The 22496-nt window shown below is 40.7% G+C and overlaps 1 protein-coding gene across 1 annotated transcript; it reads left to right on the top strand.

Moving 5' to 3' along the window:
- Positions 1–774: 774 nt before the first annotated feature.
- On the top strand, positions 775–20953 carry sec22a (SEC22 homolog A, vesicle trafficking protein). The gene is made up of 7 exons (XM_079356825.1): positions 775–950; positions 2141–2351; positions 4276–4439; positions 5642–5821; positions 16739–16857; positions 17688–17753; positions 18118–20953. Exons 2-7 carry the CDS (start codon positions 2170–2172, stop codon positions 18316–18318), a joined length of 912 nt encoding a protein of 303 aa, XP_079212951.1. The 5' UTR covers positions 775–950; positions 2141–2169; the 3' UTR covers positions 18319–20953.
- The last annotated feature ends 1543 nt before the right edge of the window (positions 20954–22496 follow it).

Below are 22496 nucleotides of genomic sequence, written 5' to 3'. Positions count from 1 at the left end.
AAAATAAAAAGAAAGCCTAAATGTAGAGAATCTTAAATTATGTAACACAACATCTGACACTGAGTTAATGAGCTTATTAATATTAAAAGTCTTAGAGAGAAAAGAGTGACCAAGTGGCACACCATTAACCATCTACAAACAAAACGTTGGAAGTAAGCAGTGTAGGATTTATCTAGCAATTTATTTGAGGCCCATTTTATCGACTGTTCATGTTTTTTTTATGCCATGTTTTGTTTATTCTGGCCTCTGTGTTTTGCCAATCGCTGTCTGGAAGCTCTGACAAAAACAGTTGTAAAGTGTCCTTAGACACAAGAAGGAAAGTAAAACTTGTTTAGTGCGGCACCTTTCTCAGCGCAGATGTCAAATAACAAAACCACAAATAAACCCAAGACCATAAAACAGAAAGAAATAAAGAACCAGACTTAAATACACTAACAACAGAAATAAGAATTAAGAACTGGTTAAAATGTGATTTTCTTTTTAGCTTATACGTCTCAACTGTGGTGTGTATTTTCAAATATTGAGAGTGTGTGTAATTTAATCATACATGTGATGCTTCAGAGGACAAAGAAAAAAACTATTTCATAATGAGAGAAAAATACCTTTATCAACACAGACCAAACTTTTAGAGAAAACTTTTATATATCCATACTAGAGACAATTACAGACAGACAGACATTAGTTATAATAAACAATAAATGTCCCCCCTCCTTTCAGTAATAAACCAGAAACAAGATTTTAGAATGATTAAAATGATTTCCACAACAGAGCTGAGATGCTGATGTTGATGGGAGGGGTTCTCTCTACCCACAATGCACAGCGAAACAGCCACGTAAACGTCAGGAAGCATAGTAGCCCTGTGTGTGTGTGTGTGCGCGCGCGCTAGCTGCCTGTTTAGTTTCCCATCTTCTAACCAAGGATGTCTACATGATGCTACACCTATTCTCCAGGTATTTACAACACCATTATCTGCCTCTGTTGTTCAAACAAGTGTGTTTCGATGTTTGTCTTTGCAATGAAGCTAGTTAGCGTCCTAGCATGCTAACAGGAGTTAATAATGAAACTGTTAGCTGCTAACGGTGGCTACGTGTGATTATTACTGATGTCGTCTGTTTTTCGAAAGATTATCTGCTCGTGTTGGAGGAAGCATCCAAAGAATATAAACATACATCAGTCGGCTGAATTTAAACTTTTAAAGTTTTAAACAATAACAGTCTGTTCTTCCTCCTTAGCTACATGCTAACGTAAGCTAGCCAGTGGAAGCGCGTGTGTTATCGTTCTGCATTTTTTACATCGGTTGAGATTTCAAACACTTTTTTATTTTATTCAAGTATGTTAAATACCCACGTTTTCCCAACCCGTGTTTTTAAAAGTACGTGACGATAACGGACCTACACGCGCAGCCCGGAACTGTCCAGGGTCCTGCAGAGACCCCCCAACACGGTCTCTCTTCAGGGTCCTGCAGAGACCCCCCAACACGATCTCTCTTCAGGGTCCTGCAGAGACCCCCCGACACGGTCTCTGTTCAGGTGTTCAGGGTCCTGCAGAGACCCACCGACATGGTCTCTGTTCAGGGTCCTGCAGAGACCCACCGACATAGTCTCTGTTCAGGGTCCTGCAGAGACCGTCCTCATGTGTTCAAACTCTGACGTGTCTGTTAACTCGAGCTGTTAAATGATTAACAAGTTTAATCTCTTTAATTTTTTATAGTAAAATACTTTTTTAATCCCACATTTGAAAGGCCACTGTCTCACATTTATAAATCACATTTTATTGGATATTTATTTAGATTTTTTTTAATGCTGTCTTAAGTAGGAATGGGGAAAAACATTTTCACGTTTATTAATAACAAGTGTTGTAGTCAAGACCACACTGACAAAGACCAAGACTTAGCTGATACCAGAGTGCTCAGAGACCGAGACATTTATGGATGGAGACCAGAATCAGCTTTATTGGCCAGTTGTGTCGTAAGGTCACTTTTTCCCTGCCTCCAATCTATGCCTCCGTTCTGGAGACATAGCATGGAAGTTGTGTGTTTTTTTTAGTATCTGATTCCTTAAAGAAGTGAATAAGGACTAAGACTTGGCTCATGTCTTTGCTGCACCTCAACAAGCGCTCTCTTTTTTGTGTTTATTCGCAGGCCTTCAATGAGACACTCGGAGCTGTAAGATGTCGATGGTGCTGTTTGCCTCGGTGGTCCGGGTTGGAGACGGCCTGCCGCTCTCTGCATCGACTGACTATGAGCAGGACAAAGAGCTGCAGGAAACCAAGAAGAACCTGAAAGGTCTCTCCAAGAAACTGGGCCAGTTTCCCGACCGCTGCACGCTGAAGACTGGACCGTATAATGTCAAGTACGTCAGCCGGGAGGTTTATTTTAAAACCTTAATGTTTGTGATTTTTAAAGGCACCACACATGAACTAAACCAGCTGTGTAACCCTTTTAACGTCGGCGGGCTCCTCGTACTTGCTGGGTAAGAAGAGCGTTGTTTGAATTTGATTGAATTCATTAAAGACGTCTTGTAATTGAGAGTACCAACAGTTTAATTTGGGAGGCTTAGATAATTAAATGCGTCTTCATCCCCTGATGTGACGATCAAGCAGTCTGCTACTCGACGGCTTTCTGCTTTCTTCTTGACCCTTTCTAAAACAACTTTGATGGGAAACAGCCTTTTTCATTTGAGTGATTTGACAGATACGCTGCCTAAAAAGCTCACTGGGGCTCAGGGAAATACTCCGAAAGTCTCTCAAGCACACAGTTTGGAATCGAGCTCATTAGTCCCATTAAGACGGAGAGAACTCAAAAACTCTGACGGATTGACGATTAATGAGCCAGCTATGACAATGTTCAAGAGTCTTTAATACACGAGAGCTGAGAGCATGTGAAGAAGAGCGGGTTCAGGTCAGTGTTTACAGTCACAGGCTGATGCGCTGTGTGTGTGTGTGTAGGTGTGTGTGTGTGTCCTCTTTGGGACACACTGTCTCTCTTCTTTTCAAGCCTTCTTATTCTGAGTCTGATAGGATGAGGGACTTTGCAGTGACCTTAACAGAGACAACTTTGTTTTTTAAATGTATTTAAACATATTCATGCTGTAACACAGGAAGCAGCTTCACCCCCTGCTGTGTGACTGACGCGCCAGCTTTTTTCAAAGGTTTCTTTTTTGGCTTTTTGTGCTTTTATTATAGAGATAGGACAGTGGATAGAGTGAGAAACCAGAGAGAGAGAGAGAGTGAGTGAGAAACCAGAGTGAGAGAGTGAGAAAAGGAGCCACACGATCTTATTTGATCCCTGTCCACACTCATGATAATTGGAGGTGAACGTGTCCACTAGAAGGACATTCAGCTCAACATTTCCGTCTCTGTTGCCGGCCCGGTTCGGCGTGAGCCGCCTGGTAAACTCGACTGCTCGTCTGGTTTCTGCGCTCCTCTGATCAGGGCTTGTTGGTTACCGGTTGGTCCCTCCGGGCTAAAAGAAGAGCGGGATCTTTGAAGTCGTGGCTCCTAAAGTTCCTTCCCTCTGGATCCTCTGAATCTTCACTTTATTTTCTTGTGAAGAACTTTGTGAAGCGTGCTCCGGAGAGAAGCTAAATAATTGAACACAACTTACCTACTGCTGGCAACACATTCCCAACACATGGTGACAACAGAACAAACGTGAAACTGTTTAACTGTGAAGAAAACGTGTTTTCCACTGCGGTGAAACTGGAGGCGACGACGACATTAACCACGAGCGACATGCTGATATCATATTCACCCTCATTCCTCACATACTTTTAGGGGCCACATGATAATCATCACACGCGTCTGTACTGTTTGTTGACATTTTTGTTCCACATCGATTTAGACGGTGTTGTGATAACCGAACTGTTCAGATAATGCAGAAGTCTTTGTGTCGGGGGAATTTCATTTGTGCTCTGTGTATCCATTAACACCGCAGGCCCAAAAGATAACGTGTCTGCCGAGGTGCATATGAATGTGTGTGTGTTTGTGTGTGTGTGTGTGTGTGTGTGTGTGTGTGTGTTTAATTAGCTGTGAAAGTGTGAATTTTAGGCACAAATGTGCTGAAATAGTGTTTGTTCTTGGTTCTGAGCAGCAACAAGCTGGAACAGAAATGATGCCATTGTGTTTTTTTTGTTGTTGTTGTTCTGAAAGCTGTGCTGTGCTTGGTGTCCTAATTACAGTTTCCCAGCCGTTTTTTTTTTTTTGTTTTTTTTGTTTAGAGAAAAGAATGGTGTGGTAGAGAAGCTGTAATGTTATTGCGTGTTGTGTGTGTTTCAGTTTTACCAGCGCTCTGGGTGTTGGATACATGATGGTGTGCACCGCAAACTACCCCAATGTGCTGGCCTTCTGCTTCCTGGACGAGCTGCAGAAGGAGTTTATCGTCACCTACGACTCCAAACGAATCGGCAGTGCCGTGCGGCCGTACTCCTTTATTGAATTTGGTGAGCTTCATTGAGTTTTACAGCGTGTTTCAGACTGTTAGCGAGTGCCATCACATGCTTAAAGTTTATGATGCCCTCCCTCAGAGTCGGAAAAGAGCGAGAGCAGATTTTCTTCTCGGGAGAGAAGATGAAACGTGTGCCATGTCTTCAACAGAATTGGGCCCAAATTGAAGCAGTTTTTTTTTTCTCCCAAATAGATGTGCAATTTGTGTTGCCTTTGTAGACGAGGAAATATTGGTCTTTCTTATTTTCCCTTTCGGGTGACAGGTTGTTATTTGTCCTTCATGTAAAAACTGAGCAGGAAGTTTTTTTCCGAGTTCTGTAAACAGAACAAAAGCACAGTTTGAGGAAGAGCATTGCATGATAAGTCTTTCCAGCATCCATCCAAATGTTCCATCACTCTGTATCCTGACTAGTGTCACATGATAGTTTCTATTTGATTGAGTGTTTCTGTGATTACATTCAGTTTCAGGCACTTTTCAGACTCTTTGTACCTTCATATTGATTCTGCGACGATGCAATATGAGTGGACAAAGCCTGAGTACACATGTACACATTAAGCAATATGACAGGTCTGTTGGGTAGTGGGCCCATCAGAGAATTAACCTTCATAGAGGCGAATAAGGTGGTGAATAAACACATCTGGATTTCTTTCTTTTCTTTTTTTTCTGAGTTTTTGGAGCCGGAGCCTCAAGCGGACACTCGACTAACTGCAGGACTCATTTTTTTCGAGATTGCTGCAAGGTTTTGCCACTGAGGGAGCATGACACAGCGAGAGCGCCACATGCACACACGCACACACAGCGCTGCGCTCAGCTGTAAGCTCGGCTGAAACCGCCTCGCCTCTCGTATTACCTCTAAAGGCAGCACAGAGGAGAGGTCACTTTGTCCCCACATTACGTCTCATTCAGATTGAACATGAAACATCACAGAGACGTGACAGTCTGAACAGGCCTTTAGTCTGCAAAAAAAAAAACTGTAGAATGTTTTAACAAGATCTCAAAGGCTGAATGAACACGATAACATTTCTTTCACAAACAACAATGCCAAAAAATGCAAAGTCCATTTAAAATTCAAACATTTAAAAAGCTTAAAAAAGACATTTCAAATCTTGAACTGTGAAACTACAAACCAAACAGACTCTGACTTCCTTTGTTTCGTTCCCTGTGTCATCTCCCACCTTGTGTCTCCTCATCCGTCAGACACCTTCATCCAGAAAACCAAACAGCGCTACAACAGCCCGCGCTCGCTCTCCACCAAGATCAACCTGGCTGACATGCAGACAGAGATCAAGCTGCGACCGCCCTACCAGCTCTCCCACCACGACCTGCGGGCTGTCAACGGATTCTCCATGCACACGCCCCCCAGATACAAAGGCATAGGTAGGACACACACACACACACACACACACACACACCGGCTCTCCATCCTAGCATGACAGAGGTGTTCTGTTGAGAGAAGCTCATTTGTTTCCATTCTGGGGATCAATGAGGAGTCATCTCGTCTAATCTGACTCTCAGTACTCGGCACGATTACCACTTGAAGCGCCGCTCTGTGTAAGACAATGACACGTAAAGGTCACGAGTCGTTTCCTCACAAGGCTGAATCCTTCACTGCAGCTGCATAAGATGCTTTGATGAAGCGCTCGTTGTTTACGTCCTTCCTAATGTAAACCTGTGGTCTTCATGTTTGAAGTTTAAGGGTTAATATGCGACATTGTGAATGGCAAAAAGCGAAAACATCCTTCGTAATGATATTGTGGAATGACTTCCTGAAAGAAGAGCGAAGTCAGACTCCCTCTTTTTGTTTTTCTCAGTCCTGTGTTCACATCAGATTGTTTGGTTCAAACATGTTCAAACCCTCCCTCTGTAACTTTTAGTCCAGCCACCACGAGGAGGAAGTGAGATGGCCCCGCTTGCTCAGGGAGGCTAATTTACAGCGACATAATGAGGGAGAGTCATCAGACTTTCCGTAACAACAGAATCAACTTTGAGATTGCGTACCTTCACTTGAGATGGCAGAATCTTGTTTCCCCGTCTCACAGACACGAGCTGATGAAGGGAGGCGCAGTGGAAGAGTTGAGGTGGCCTGCATTGTGCTAGCAGGCTAATATTAGCACACGTTATTGCATTGTGCTAGCAGGCTAATATTAGCACACGTTATGTGTGAAATGTCATACGTGAAGAAATGAGAAAAAATAAAAGTCATACAAACACTGCACGTCTGGTCAGATGTATCTTCTTCACTCTGTGGGTCAGATCCTCACTTGCTCTCAGAACGCCCCCCCCCCCCTTTTTTTTCGCACCATCACACCTCGGCCTCCCCTCGGTGAGCGATGCCACCTCAGGTCACTTGGAGCCGTTACGTTCCCCCTGACATCCTCTCTGCACGCTGTGTTCACTCTGCTGCTGCGTGCCTGATGGGTTGAATAATATAACTGTCCCTAAAGCTGAATCTATCAACAGACTGGATTGTACTCATGCAGCATATCACGGCCGTGGTTCCATTCTGACAGATACACTGAGACGTTGTGCAGGCTGAGGAATAGACGTTTATTCAATGGAGGTAGAGCCCTTATATACAGTACAACAGATGCCACAAATTCCTTCCCACTTTAGATACTTCTGTACATGGTATGAAGAAACACATGACCTTTACTCTTTGAATGTCATTCCTATATCTGAGGAGCACTTTAACATTGAACTGTCTACTGAGGCAAAACCTTATACTTTCATGATACCTCGTGTGTCTCTCCCAATATGGTCATGTCTTCTCTAAATAGATCATGGTCTGCTCACAGCAAAGTTTTCTCTACAAGATATATCCAAACTGAACATATCAACAGAAATTCGTACTATCAGTTCCCCCTTTTTTTTATGTAACAGGTTTTTCTTTAGGGGAACCAAATCTTGGTTTTCCTAAAACAGGCGCTCACCATCACCTTCTACAAGAGTATGGTCCATGTCTTATATCTATAAGAAATCAGAATTACTCTATCTTGACCCAAATAACATAAAAATGTTAGAAGAGTGGTTGAAAATTACAGATACAACTCATAGACCATAAACTTGCTTACAGGAGACCAAAACCTTATCTCTTTACTTAAATTTGCAAGATGTTTTAGTGCAAAGAAAGAAATTAGGATGAAAAGAACTCCTGAGTACTATTTGACTAAACAGAACCGGTGGGAAAACCCTATATTTTATTCAATTGCTTATTTCTAGGGAGAAACCCAATCCGTGTTCTGCTATCTCTTTTTCTTATGGTGAGTACACAGTACATCTAAAACAGAAAATGAATAAACAAGAGTAAATAAAATAAAACATAACACAAAATGAAACCAAAATCTAATACTTATTCATATCACATCCCTCTCTTTTTTTCTTTTATTTTTTTTTTTTCTTTTATGTCACATGATATTACTTAAAACAAAAACATAACTGCAAACTCAAATGACTAAATCCTTCTTTGACATGGAAGACACGGCCCCAAATCCAAAATAACAAACAAAAACCCATGTTAACTAGAAATAAAAAAAATCTTACCTATCGCGCAAAAAGAACAACAATACTAACCTCCCTGTCTATTCATAAACAGGAGAAAAGTTGTGTCACCTACAATAGGAAATGCAGCACGTGTATTCCCATGGCAAAGGGACGTGGAATCCCTTCCACTGTCTGGGGTCATTAGAATCCCTTAATAAACTTATGTCAATGATATAAGGGTGTAAGGCGCAGAGCATCATCATCATCACACAGTCAGTCCACATTATTGATGTAGGAAATGGAACCAGAATCTGCAGAAGAGGTCGATTCTGGACTGCATGATGCATGATCCCCTGGCACAACCCCTGGAGGACAGTAGAAGGCCACGTTCCTAACAGGATGTTGAAACATAGTTAAATTAGTAACTGAGTTGACAGATATGAAAATCAATGCATGGTTCCTGAGCAAGGTTGCGTTCTTTACGTTCACGCATAATCGTGGGTGAGTCCAGAAGATTAGAGAAAAACAAATAACAGAGTATTGCCCCACGTATCATTGTAAGATATTGAACAAGATCTTTCCTAAAATATTTGAATCTCTGAATCAGTTTTTACTTCCCTTGTCCATGACGTAGCTGGTAGCTATCACGTCTTGTAAAGTCGATGGGTTCACAGTCACCAATGTCACAGCTCACGGTGTTGTCTGCGGGGCTGCCTTGACCCTGGACGCGTGAATCCATTGCGGTTGACCTTTTACTTTGAGTGCCGTTCTTGTAACAAGAAGTACTTGAGTGGGCGGTCCAAAGCGTGGCTCGCCTTCTTTTGGTGTTAAGCTGCGAACCAGGACGTAGTCACCCGGTTGGAAATTATGGACAGGGGTATCAGGAGGTGAGGGCAAAGCATCAGTCACTTGTCTTGAGTACTCGGAAACAAAAGAAAACAAATGTTTAACATATGTCTGTTGCATTTCTTGTAATTGTGTCAGATCAAAAAATGTTTTTTCGTGCATCATCACACCCAAAGGAAATGGTCGTCCCATTAGGACTTCATGCGGAGACAATCCAGTAGTTTTGTTAGGCATGGATCGAATAGATAACAAAGTTAAAGGCAATGCATCAACCCAAGTCATTTGTCGAGATTGATGTATCTTAATCAATTTTTCCTTTATTGTGCGATTAGTCCGTTCAACTTGTCCTGAACTTTGTGGAGAATATGGTATGTGAAAAGTCCATTTGATACCTAATGCTAATGCCAGTAGTTTAGTCACCCTAGAGGTAAATGGTGTGCCATTATCAGAGTCAATACCATAAGGAATTCCAAACCTCGGAATAACATGTTCCATCAAACACTTAACCACTGTCTGAGCATTTTCTTTCCTTGTAGGAAAGGCTTCAGGCCATTTTGAAAATCGATCCACTATAACTAAAAGGTATCCAAATCCTTTAGCTTTTGGGAGGTGTGTAAAATCTATTTGCAAGTGTTGAAAGGGTCCCTCTGGTTTAAGTAAGTGTTGTCGTTTCGGTGGGTTAACATGTGGATTACATCTGGCACAAATCAAGCATCTTTGAGTATATGCTCTGGCATGCTGTTCTATTCCCTTTGCATAAAATAGTCTGGAAACATAATCTGTTATAGCTTTATAATTAACATGATTTATTCCATGTACATAGGCAATGAGAGTGTCATAAGCCAGTTTTGGTAAAACAATTCGTTGACGTAAATCTTTCCACAATCCATCACCATCCATATAACAGCCTTTATCCTTCCAAGACTGTACTTCAGACTCTGTAGCCTGAGTTTGGAACGATATTAAGTCTGTAACAGTGAAAGGTGGATCAGAAATTGTTGTAATAGTCATCTCAGTATTCAGCCAAGGTGGGAGTGAAGCATTCATTGCCGCATCTTTTGCATGATGATCAGCTAAATTATTACCTTTAGCTATATCAGAATCACCTTTGGAATGCCCAGCACATTTGACAATAGCAATGTGTTCTGGCAGCATTAAGGCTGACAATAAGTCCTTTATTAAGTTGCAATTCAGAATTGGTTTACCCGCATTAGTTATGAAGCCTCTGTTGGCCCATATTTTGCTGAAGTCATGAGCTGCCGAAAATGCATATTTAGAGTCAGTATAAATAGTAACTGATTTTCCTTCAGCTAATATACATGCTCTAGTTAATGCGATTAATTCCGCTGCTTGGGCAGATAGTGATGGCAATCGATATGCTTCTACACAATGGTCATGGTTATCAACGATAGCATATCCTGAAAGAATAGTGGTGTCATTTGGGCGCATAGAGGAGCCATCACAATAAAAATGAAATCATTCTGTTGTAATGGAGTTTGTTGTAGATCTGCTCGAATGCTTGATGTAGAATTGATTAAGTCCATACAGTCATGTACATAATCACTGTCCTCAGGCTGAACAGCATGTAACAATGATTTTAAATGAAGAGCTGGATTCGTACACGTCGTAGTGGACAAAGTCAAATTCTGTGTACCTGTCAAGACATGTTCGTAATTACTTCGTCTTTGACTCGTCATGTGTTGCGTGGTGATGTTGCGCAGAATAATATCTACTGTATGAGATGTGTGTAAAGTCATTGGATGACCCAGAACTATTGTTTGTGCTTTCTCAACCATTATGGCAGCAGCTGCCACGGCTCTCAAACATGGGACCATGCCTTGTATTATTACTGGTAACGATTTGGAGTAATATGCCACTGGTCTCATGCCACCACCGTGCGACTGTGCCAAGACTGCTGAAACAATTTGGCCATCTTCTGCAACATACAAATGAAATGGCAAGTTATAGTCTGGAAGACCGAGTGCCGGTGCACTACAAAGAAGAAATTTTATATGCCGAAAGGCATGTTTCATGTCGTCAGACCACTGTACTTTTTCAGGGGCGTCCTTTATTGTAGCTTTCCGCAAAATAGAATCATATGTAGCGTACTCAGCAAGCCATGCTCTGCAATAATTAACTAACCCCAGAAATGACAACATTTCTGATTTCGTCTGTGGTTTTGTAATGTTCATGATTGTTTTGATCCTATCAGGAGATAAATATCGACATCCATCCCTTAAAACATAACCCAAGTAATTGACCATTGGTTGACAAAACTGAAGTTTAGCAAGTGATGCTCGATGTCCCCCGAAGGCAAGGTGAGTCAAAAGTGCTAAAGAATCTTGTGTGCAATCTGATTCAGTAGGAGACGCAATCATGATATCGTCACAATAACACAATAACGAAGAAGGACCAGGTAAAATCAATTGAGACAAATGTGCATTTACTGCAGCCGAGTAAACAGAAGCTGAGTCGATAAAACCCATGGGTAACCTCAGCCATACATACTGTTCACCCTTATAAGTAAATGCAAATAAGTCTTGTGTATTTTCATGTACAGGAATCGAGAAGTATGCAGAACAAAGGTCCACAACCGTATACCATTTTGAGTCTGCCGGAAGCGCAGCCAAAATAGCAGTCGTATCAGGAACAACAGGTGCCATTGGAAAGACAGCTTCATTAATTTTCCTCAAATCCTGTGTAAATCGATATTTATTAGTACCAGGTTTCAAAATTGGATTTATAGGTGTATTATTTTGTGAACGTCTCCTGACAATCACTTCTTGTTGCAATAGGCTTTTGATAACTGGTTGGATGCCTTCTTCTTTTTCTTTTGACAAAGGATATTGTTTCACATAAACTAGATATTTTGAATAGTTAATGTGAGCTTCGTATGGCTGAACATCCAAAAGTCCGACATGATTAGCATGCAATGCCCATAGTTCAGATGGAACAGAGGCCAATATTGAAGGAGGCTTTAGCAAAATTTCTTTGTCTACAAGTTGAACTTGTGGCTTGATTGTATTAGATAGAGTTTTTATGAAGAAATGTGTGGGGTTATCTCCATATGACCAAATAATATAATCTTTATTTCGGTCTTCATTGTCAGGAAGTTCATTAAGATGTTGGCCACATGAATTCAGCAAATAGACAAGGTCGGTGAAGTTGTTTTGAATAGCACACACGAAGAATTCAACAATACCAAAAATATTTCGCCACAACAACAAAAGACCATGTGGTGAAACATAAAAGCATTGTGGAACCTCATTCATGTGTGTTTGATCGATCTTTGAGTCAGAAAAAGGTTGGTCAACAGGTTTCATTTTCAGGATATGAGCTGCTACTGCTGCTTGACACGACGCTAATTGTTTCAGTCCTTTCATTGTGAACAGCTCGTTGATAAAATCAACATTTATCAAGACAGAAGTCGCATGATATGAATCATGAACAATGTCAGAAAATAGTTGATATGCTCTGTGTGTTGGTATATGAATTTCAACACCATCATCTGAACATACAATGGTAGCATTGAGTTTGCTCAACAGATCCCGACCTAATAAGGACACAGGAACAGTGGAGCTTACAATAAATGAGTGTTGGAGTTGTATGTCATCCAATTCTATCTGTAATGGTATAGACAATGGCTCAGTTTGTGGGACCCCTGTTATACCTACAGATTGAACGGTTTTTGAAGTTATAGGACAAATCAAATCTTTTTTGTTTAAACAAGATAGCGTCGCTCCAGTATCAACCAAAAAAGGAACCTTTTTACCTGAAACATACAAGCTTAATTGTGGTAACTCAGAAGGAGTGTTAGAAATCTGAAATTGTGGAACATTGATTATAATTTTAATGTTATCATTAACGTCCCAAGACTGGTCGAGTCATTTTCGCCATATCATGTCACCCGTCCTATTCGTTTGTCCCTCTCTATTCAACTGTGGATTGGCACCAAAACTTGGTTGACCTGTTTGATAAGAGTCATTTGCATCTTGTCGAGGCATTGTGATTGCTGGTGGAGTATAAAATCTCCCTGTAGGTTGATCGTTTCTTTGCCACTTCAAATGGCATTCCCTTGCCCAATGACCTTTCTGATAACAGAATGAACAAACATCTGATGTATTCCTGAACCTTCCTCGTCTGTTGAATCCTCTCCCTCTCTGAGAAATCTGATACGCGCCCGGCCTGTAGGGCGGCCTGGTCTGTGAGAAGTTGTAGTCTCTATAAATACCTCTACCTCTCTGAGGGAAGTTCTGGTATGCCATTAAACGTGTGTCCGTCACAGGAATCTGAAAATTCAGCATACCAGGGTTAACGGGAGTGAACAGTCCAATAGCATCCAATTCTCTGATTTTCTTCAACAGCTCAGTTGGACTCAAGGAATACACATTCGGTGCAGACAATTTCAGAGTGTATGCAGATTGATCACCAATACCATTCAGAAACATTGAGGTAAAGAAAGGATCCTCTTTATCAGAAATGTCTAGTTTAGCTTGTTCTTTCCAGCATTTTTGGAATCTGGATGCATAGTCAGACATGTGTTCATTAGGTTGACGTTTACAGTTTAAGATTTGTGTCACATCTCTATCTTGGGCTGCATTTTTTTGCAAAAAGTCAGTCAGTTGTTGAATGTGAGTTTCTTTATGTTTTCTAGTTAACCAAGGAAACTTTCCTTCCAAGTCCACTTCGCCAGCCACAGGACCATCATAACCATAACTCAATGAATCACATTCATCCATCAACGTTTCCACTTTAATATTAGGCATCAAAGTACAGAGAATGTAGCGAAGATCTTTCCCAGACATTGAACCATGTGTCAACAAGGAGCTCCACCAATTAATAAATCCCTTTGGATTACTTAATGGCGGTGGTGCATCTTGTGTGATTCTAGAGATATCAGCGAGAGTTAAAGGTTTATTAATGACTTTGTCGTCGAATACAACAAGTGGAGCAGTAATGTTTGTGTTACCAATAGAACTAGTTGATTTGTCATTTCCAGTACCCATTCTGACCTGTTCAGTCATCTTGTCTTCATCAATCAATTGCTTAAGTTTGACATAAGCTTCTTTGACGTCACTGTCAGAAATTGTAGATAAAATTCCATGCAGAAGTTTTGAATCAAGTGGTTTATGAAGATCAATCCTTTCCTTTTGATCATCTTGAAGCCTTGCAATTATAGCATCAAAATCGCAAAACAGCTTCTTTGCGACAGGATCAATGTCATGTCCTGTTTTCAACAAGGAGAAAATCTTTTTAAAGTCACTCCTCATACATTCAGAGGTGTAGGCCATTTGTTCCTTAATAATGAGTGATGTGTTACCAGCATTCCGTCTCTCTATAGATTCAAAAACCTTTCGACCATTCTTTAACCACAAAATAATGCAAGTCATTCTCCAGGCTTTTTCTTCACTGGATACTGTCTGCTTGAATGGAAACACGATTGTAGGAGTCACATTACTAGTACAGGGATTCTTCCCCAAGTCTCTGTCAGTCATCACTGATCGAGCTATCAGCCACTCACAAATGTCATCGTCGTCAGACTGTCCGGCTGCAAAAGCTATGTGAGGTGCATGTGATACTGCATGTGTTAACTTCTTGGAATGTTGTCCCTCTGTAACATCAGAGCAGGAATCTTGTATGTCATTGACACCAGCTTGAACCATCGTAAAGTCAGCGTGTTTGTTGGTTCTACGTTTCCCCTTGTCATTAATTTTAACGTTGCCAGGCCACTGAGAACTCATCAACTCCCATGCTTTGAATACAGACAGCATGTATTCCTTGTCCCACATCGGATCACAAACAGAAGTATTGTCAATCAAATAACCACGTACCAGATCGAGTTTGTGTTTTTCAAAACTTCCTTCTATGGGATAACGATTATCAGTCCATGAAGCCAACGTGCTTAAAAAAGGTTCTACATAGTAAAAACCTATTTTGCTCTGAATCCATTCCCTCGGGGTCATATTTTTGACAGGTTTGTCAGGTAACAGAGTTAAGTTGGGATTGGCTTTTAACAAGGCTTTCATAGCTTTACGTTCTGTTCTGGGTAAATCAAGCATAGTTTTATATTTGATACTGGGTGAATTATTTGTTGAAGTTTTACTATTTTGATTCCCCATGGCCTAATTTATTAGATGTTTCACAAATTTGATGAAAAAGTTGTCAAGGGAAATAGTTTGTACAGGTTATATCTTATCTAAAGCAATTTTAGTATGTTACTCATTAGTAGTTAGTTAAGTGTATTAAACAATGTAAAATTTCAAAAGGAATTAAGATATTTAAATGTTTATATTTATATTGACATGTACTAAACAACAAACAGGCATGCACACTCTATATGCTGCAAAATAAATACAGTCTGTAATAATTTTGTTTTGATATTTATTTTTTTTGAAATCTAAATTTTGTTTCCTGGATGGTATGATCATAAAATTGATTGCTCGAGACTTTTTTAGACACAATATATAAAACAAGACAACAACATAAATCAACGATCAACAAACAACAAATCAGGCCTATTCAGTCATTTTTGGTTCATTCAGTACTTTGTATTTTTTCGCGTCGAATGTCTTACCATATGTCTGCATTGACGTCTTGCCATCCACATTGAAGTCTTACCATATTTCTGCATCAATGTCTTAAGATTTATTTATTTATTTTTTTTTATTTATTTATTTATTTTTTTTATTATTATTATTATTATTTTTTTTTTATTTATTTTTTTTTTATTTTTATTTTTATTTTTTTTTATTTATTTATTTATTTATTTATTTATTTTGTTTCGTGTTGAAGTCTTACCATATGTCCGCATCAACGTTTTATGATTCGCTTTGACTCAGGCGTCTATTCGCCTCCAGGCTTCCACTCGCCTATTTATAGAAATCTGACTCTCTTGGCGTCCACTCGCCAATCTTCACAAAGAACGATACTTTATAACCCAAAGATGAACTTTGTCATAGTAGAAAGTCCTCTAATGAGTTATTAGTATATCACATAAAACAAAGAACAATACAACAACATAGAACAACATAGAACGATTTTATGATCCATATAGTCCAGGAATTATAGCACTTTAAAGTAAATTCAAGTATAATATCTATTTTTCCAATTAAAATTGATAGAAGCAGCCGCAAACAGATTCTTTATTGACAGAGATTTACACTTCTCACCCAGCAAAGTAGTTAAGAAAATCAACCACTCACCTGGGCTTGAAGTCTCCGTCAATCTGTTCGTAGACGCCACTGATGGGTTGAATAATATAACTGTCCCTAAAGCTGAATCTATCAACAGACTGGATTGTACTCATGCAGCATATCACGGCCGTGGTTCCATTCTGACAGATACACTGAGACGTTGTGCAGGCTGAGGAATAGACGTTTATTCAATGGAGGTAGAGCCCTTATATACAGTACAACAGATGCCACAAATTCCTTCCCACTTTAGATACTTCTGTACATGGTATGAAGAAACACATGACCTTTACTCTTTGAATGTCATTCCTATATCTGAGGAGCACTTTAACATTGAACTGTCTACTGAGGCAAAACCTTATACTTTCATGATACCTCGTGTGTCTCTCCCAATATGGTCATGTCTTCTCTAAATAGATCATGGTCTGCTCACAGCAAAGTTTTCTCTACAAGATATATCCAAACTGAACATATCAACAGAAATTCGTACTATCAGTGCCCTTGCCAGTCTTTGTTTCTGGGAGCATAAATCATTTGAGTTCAGGAGGATAAAGTACGCTCATCTGATAATAGTGACGCATCACTCCTTTCACTATGCAGGAATGTTTTGGAGGACGCGCAGACCTGGCTTATCGCTTTTGTCCTCGTAATAATTACATTCCGCCAACTTAAAGTTTGTGTTATATACTCTGAAAGATATTCTTGATGCTTTTGTAAATGATATGCAAAGGCACATTTTGCTGAGTCAGTGATGTAGGGTGTGCTGTCTCTCATGCAGCTCCCACTCAGATGTTGGAGCCGGTGACTCTTCCAGGCGTCGTGTCCTGTGTGCTCAGCGTCCTCTGTGGAGGCCTGAACCTGCTCAGAGGAGTCCACGCCATAGAGAGCATTTTACAGGTGAGGAGAGAAATCCTATATCCTTAATTATTTTATACATCTAGAAATTCGGCTGCATCTTATACAACATACCAGTACTCGATGCAGACGGGTGCTGTTATGACCACGAGTGCAGCGGCCACCATCACACACTGTACTGCTTCTCTCTCCCTCATGCGTTTAGTGAATAAAGCTTGTGGAGTTATCTTTTGATTTAAAGAAGTTGACGAGTGACCAGTGGAGTCGAGCAGCGTGCTGCGCTGTCGGTAACCTATGTCGAAACTTCCACTGCAGGCTGAGAGCTCAGCGAGCGTACTGTAGCCAGTAGGTTTGAAAAGAGATGGGAGTGAAAGAGCGACTCAGCAGAAACTCAACACAGTAGAAGTCGTAGACAGTTTGAACCTTTTATCTTTCCGGGGAAATCTGCTAAATCAGACGCACCGGTGCGCGTGCACTCTGGACTTCACAACTAATGGGTGAATACGTCGGTGGCCCGTTACAGTCCACACGTCGCTGCAGTCGTAATGGTCGTCATGAGATCCTGCGAGCCTTCCTCAGTGAAGTCTGATTGGGCAAGAAACATGCTCATCAAATGTAATGATTATCATACTGACGCAGGTTTTATTAAAGAAACTAAAATGAGGTGATTTTTTTTCCTTTTTCATCAAATCCATCCCTAACTTTAGCTGCTCATTAGGGTCAGTCTGACATTTGATGTTCACGCCTCCCTCTGTAAATGTCACCTCATTCTTGTAGGTAGTGAATGCTCTCGTCGTATTGGTGTCTTCATGCTTTGTCTAAACGGAGAGTGAAATAGCACCTGAAAGTAATCTTCATCCTTCTCTCCGCAGAATGATGATGAAGACTTTAATTATGTGATTGCCTTCTTCCTCGGCACAGCGGCCTGTCTGTATCAGGTAAGTGATCGTCTGCCGTAAGAGCAGCCCGTCACCGGCTGACTGGCTGACTAACAGCCCTGCACTTTACAGCTCAGCAGCCTGTCAGCCAGACTAACATTAGCAAAAGCTCAATGCCTTTCAACCCCACTACCTTCTCTAAAACATTCTCATCAGCTCCTTTTGTGCAGCTCCTCATACTTAATGGAGCGCCACAAATTGGTTGACCTCATACGAGGAGGGGGGGGGGGCGGCAAAGTTATAACATTTTTTAGTTAGTGACTCATTGTCCCATGAAGGGCATCCAAAATGAAAACATGTCACTGTTCAATGTCGGTCCACAGTCCAAGCAGCATTCAGACTCCTCTGTTGGTTCTCCTTTCAGTGCTACCTGTTCGCCTACTTCTCCGTGTGGAGGAACAGTAAGTCCTTCCTGGCGTTTGCACTCATCTGCCTGTCCAACATGTATCTGTACGAACTGAGAAACGTGTGGCAGATCCTCTTCCATGTGTCCGTGGGGGCCTTCATGACTCTGCAGATCAGACTGAGACAACCGCAGGGGAAAGCGCCAGACTACAACGTCTGACAAAGACTTTGAAGAGAGAGGAGGAGAAAAAAAAAAAAAAAAAGATAAAGGACAAACAGACTGATGACGTCAGAGTTGTGTCGCACATGGAAATGCAGCAGAGACGTCTGGGGACAACAACAACAACAACAAAGGATCGTCTCGGCTCCAAAAGAGCAACCAAAAAATCCACGGCAGCAGCAGCTGACGGAGCTCCGTGTGGACGTGGAAGGACGTCGACCCCCGACCCTCATCGTCCAGGGAACTACATGGAATGGTTTCCAACAAACGCATTTTACTTTTACTGTCTTTCATTTCAGCCGTAGTTGAGGGAAGAGTCCTGCTAAGTTTCCGACCATTCTTCTCCTTAGACCTTCAGAGTAAAATACATATCACACACAGTCACTTATTGTTTATGAAGCCCAAAGTCGTGAACCTGCATCGTGCTAAAAAACAGACACTGATACAAAGAATCACAAAAATAAGATAACGTTCAGAAGATGTTTTTGAAATATATTTACTTTAAAGATGTTTTTAGATTCCCCACAAAAAAAAGCTTCCTCAAAATTAAAATAAATGAAGATGGGGTGACTCACGGCTAGTTTACACAAACCCTGCTGAAATAAAATGCAAGATGAAAACTGTTCCGTGAACTATCAAATATCTTGATTATACTGGAATTTCTGACACTGCAGATGTCTTGGACCTTCGTTTATTCTCTTCATGCTTTAAGATCGATGCTCTCTGGAGATCTGTCCAATCAAATCTGGAAAATAGAGATATTTGCCGACAGCTCGCCCACGCATTCTAAACGATTAGCAGGTATTTTGATGCTTTCTGTGTCAGACGGTCTTTGATTCAACAACATACTGTAATCAAAGTTGACTGAAGGTCCAGGAGTTTGATGCTTTAATATGGCTGAAAAATCATCAGAACTTTAAACCAATCAGACTGAAAGAACTCCCCATAGAAGAGGGGAACCTAGAACGTTTACTCCACCTCATCCGACTCATATTCAGTAAATTCCAGTTTGATTAGTTCTGCCTGTTGAATGCACTTTTGCACACATGCTCACATGTACCTGGCCTTGTGCAGGACTCTGGTGTTTGTCTTGTTTTTAGAACTATGCAACGCTGCCTTTTGTATGTGTGTGTGTATTTGTGTGTGTGTGTGTGTGCATGACTGTCATTTCAGTTGTCAGTGCATTCTGTATTCAGGATTCATTGATCAAACTTTAATTTAGCAGATTCTTGTCATATTTTAGACGCTTAATTTGAGTATTTATTTATTGACTGATTTCTCTGTGACATGAGGTCAGAGAAAATTATGCAAATTGTGAGTTCAATTTGTCATTTTTTGATTGCTTCACCTTTTTTTTTTTTTAAGTGGGGGGTGGGGGGGGGGGGGGCGTCTGGCTGTCACAAAGCGACTCCAGCAGACAGAAACATCCTGTTAGTATTCATACCCAACTTCCTCGCCCACACAGCCTCGAGCATATGCCAGTGTCAAGTGACTATGTTAATAAACAGGTTTGTGTTGGCAGCGGTAAAGATGTGTCGCCGTGTTTTTTTTTTTCCGAGGCCAGAGGCAGCCCGTGTCACCTGAAGGCCCCCCCTCCTCCATCGAGCCCCCGTGATTGCATCTGCCACTTCGGATGACAAAGCGTCCCTTTTGAAATGGACACTGGCACATTGCTCACATTCAACATAATTACAGTCAGGAGATGCTGCACTCTTTTGTGACGAGGCAGTGTGCGATTTGTTCAGGGAATTATGGGAAGATTTCCTGAACAAATAATAGCAAGCAAATGGAGAATTGAGTCATGCCATTATTGTCCATTGTTCATAAAACGCTCAATAGTTGTGCCAAGATTGTTTAAATGTCCCTTCTCTTTTTTTCTCTTACTGGAAGAAGTTTGAACTGAGAAGGAAAGGGAGTTCAGCCACTCAAATCGACTTAATGTCCATCTGGCATCTAAACTACAGATCTGTCAGGGGGATCGCTCCAAGACTTCAGGCTCTGATGAATCATCGTTGTACTCTTGAACAGAGGGAACCACACCTACATGACCTCACCGCTTTCTTCAAAATATGGCTCCAATTTGATCAGAGCTCAGTCGAGCCTCACTGGCTCAGATGGTTTGTTTTCTCCTTTTCCGAGAGCGGTGCATGTGTCGTGTGGGTGTGTTGTGTAAAATAGAGAGGGAGAGAAATTCACATTTATAATAATAATAATAATTATAATAATATTGGTCAACACTAGGAAGGGGAATGAATGTGATCGTTTCCAGGTCTCAAAAACATACAATTGAACTGCTGAGAAGTGAATGTGTGTAATGTTTTCATGTTTTTATAACATTTTAATTTGTTTTATTTTACATTCAAATGTGATATCAGGTCTTTAGAAGTCTCTCAGTATTAATGATGAGAGCACAAACATGAGGTGTGAACACTGAATGTGGTTGCATGCAGTCGATATAAAATGTGTCTGATTTTTGTCCTTTGGTTTCGTTCATGTTTTTGTGGACTCGTTGATTCATGAAAGCATCTTCTGCAGTCCACCTGAAACATATCTGCTCTTTAATGACAATTCTGTTTTTTTTTTATTTTACCTCTGAGCTGATTGAGGGAACATTAAAAAAAAAAAAGAGACATTATCATAACAACGGTGTCCATCATTCAACCAGAACTGAAGTGGTCTTTTTCATACTGTCTCACTGTTGGGGCTTCATGAAGTATTCAACTTGGGGGGGGGGGGGGGGGGGGGGGATTGATGAGGAAATCCAAACCGAACACCTGAAAAGGTCAGAGAATAAAGTTAACCTGATGAAGGATGTTTAGCTGTTCACTGAAGTCAAATGGACTTTTATCTTGCGCTCTTTTTTTTCCTCCTTCTTTGGAGCAACAACAGAGATGGATCACCTCCTCATTCAGACACTTTTCAGCCTCCTCTCTTTTTTTCTGTCACAAGTGTTATTATGCATATGATGATTATAATGGATGTTATTTGTAGGTGTCTCATTATGAGTTGCAGCAATTTTCTCCAGCTGTGTATTAATGGAACAGCCATGAGCAGAAAGAAGCTGGATTTGAATGACAAAAATGGATGCTACAGGTGTAAAATGTAGACTACTTGAAGTGCAATTTAAATGCAAGATGCAATGAGTGAATGGGAGTGGTGATAATGTGTTTTCTTTGTGGGTGGGTGGGTGGGGGTGGGGGGGCGCTAAAGCTCACACAGTCAGGGATTCATGGATTGGCTGTTTGGAAAGGTCAAAATCATTTCATGTGAAGCTCTCAGGACTTTCTTTGCTCCAACATGTGCTTGACTGTCTCAGTCAAGCACATGTCTCCTACCATGTTTAGATCCTGCATCACTACAGTCACATATTCCATTAAAAAACCTTAAAAAATATAGTTTTGTTCAACCTGTAAAACCCCCCCCCCCCAAAAAAAAACCCTTAAAAATGTAACCCAAAGAGGTTTCATTTTAAACATTACAATAACTCCAGCCATGCTGCTTAAATGCATATCACGAGTTATTGAACTAACCATCAACACGGACCCTAATACTTATTAGATGTAATAGCCAGCGATTTGACTTCTGTATAAATACAGATATTAAAGCTGTAATGGATAAAGAAACACTCAGGCTGCTAATCAGCTGATTAGCACGATCCCTCTACCTCGTCCATCATATATAAACAGTAATCATGCCTTAAAAAAAGGAGACAAAGACCTCATGTGTGAACCAAGTGGTGTAGTGTTGCTGCCATCTGTTGGTGAGCCAAAAAAAATGAAATCAATCAAAAGTTAAAGCACAAATGCCTTCTAATGCAGAGGAGTATTTACCACATGTTCGAGAAGAAGCATCTTGCACCCAAACGACAGGAGCACTTTGGACAACAGCAGGAAGGAATGAAGACGATGGAAAATGGATTTAAAGAATCAGTCATCCAGATTTCCGCGAATAATTATTTTTCAATAACTTCAAATAAAAGGTTCATTTAGGTTTGTGTTTTAATGATGGGGCATGAACGATGTTGTATATTTGTACACTGTAAATGACTCAATCCCTGGACGAGTAACTTCAAATCCTTAAAGACAATGTTAAAATAAAATAATCCAAGCTTGATATTAGCAGTGATAAAACAAGACAGAAAACATGGCTTGTTGATGATGAATTTGCCTCCTTGAATA

This window comes from Symphodus melops (genome assembly GCF_947650265.1).
Source record: "Symphodus melops genome assembly, chromosome: 12".
NCBI lineage: Eukaryota > Metazoa > Chordata > Actinopteri > Labriformes > Labridae > Symphodus > Symphodus melops.
This window is presented reverse-complemented; position numbering and strand designations above follow the sequence as displayed.

Coding starts and splice junctions, on each gene's coding strand:
- sec22a (XM_079356825.1), top strand. CDS start 2,170: ATGTCGATGGTGCTGTTTGCCTCGGTGGTCCGGGTTGGAGACGGCCTG. Junction 16,858..17,687: donor CCATAGAGAGCATTTTACAG/GTGAGGAGAGAA, acceptor TTCTCTCCGCAG/AATGATGATGAAGACTTTAA. Junction 17,754..18,117: donor CAGCGGCCTGTCTGTATCAG/GTAAGTGATCGT, acceptor TTCTCCTTTCAG/TGCTACCTGTTCGCCTACTT.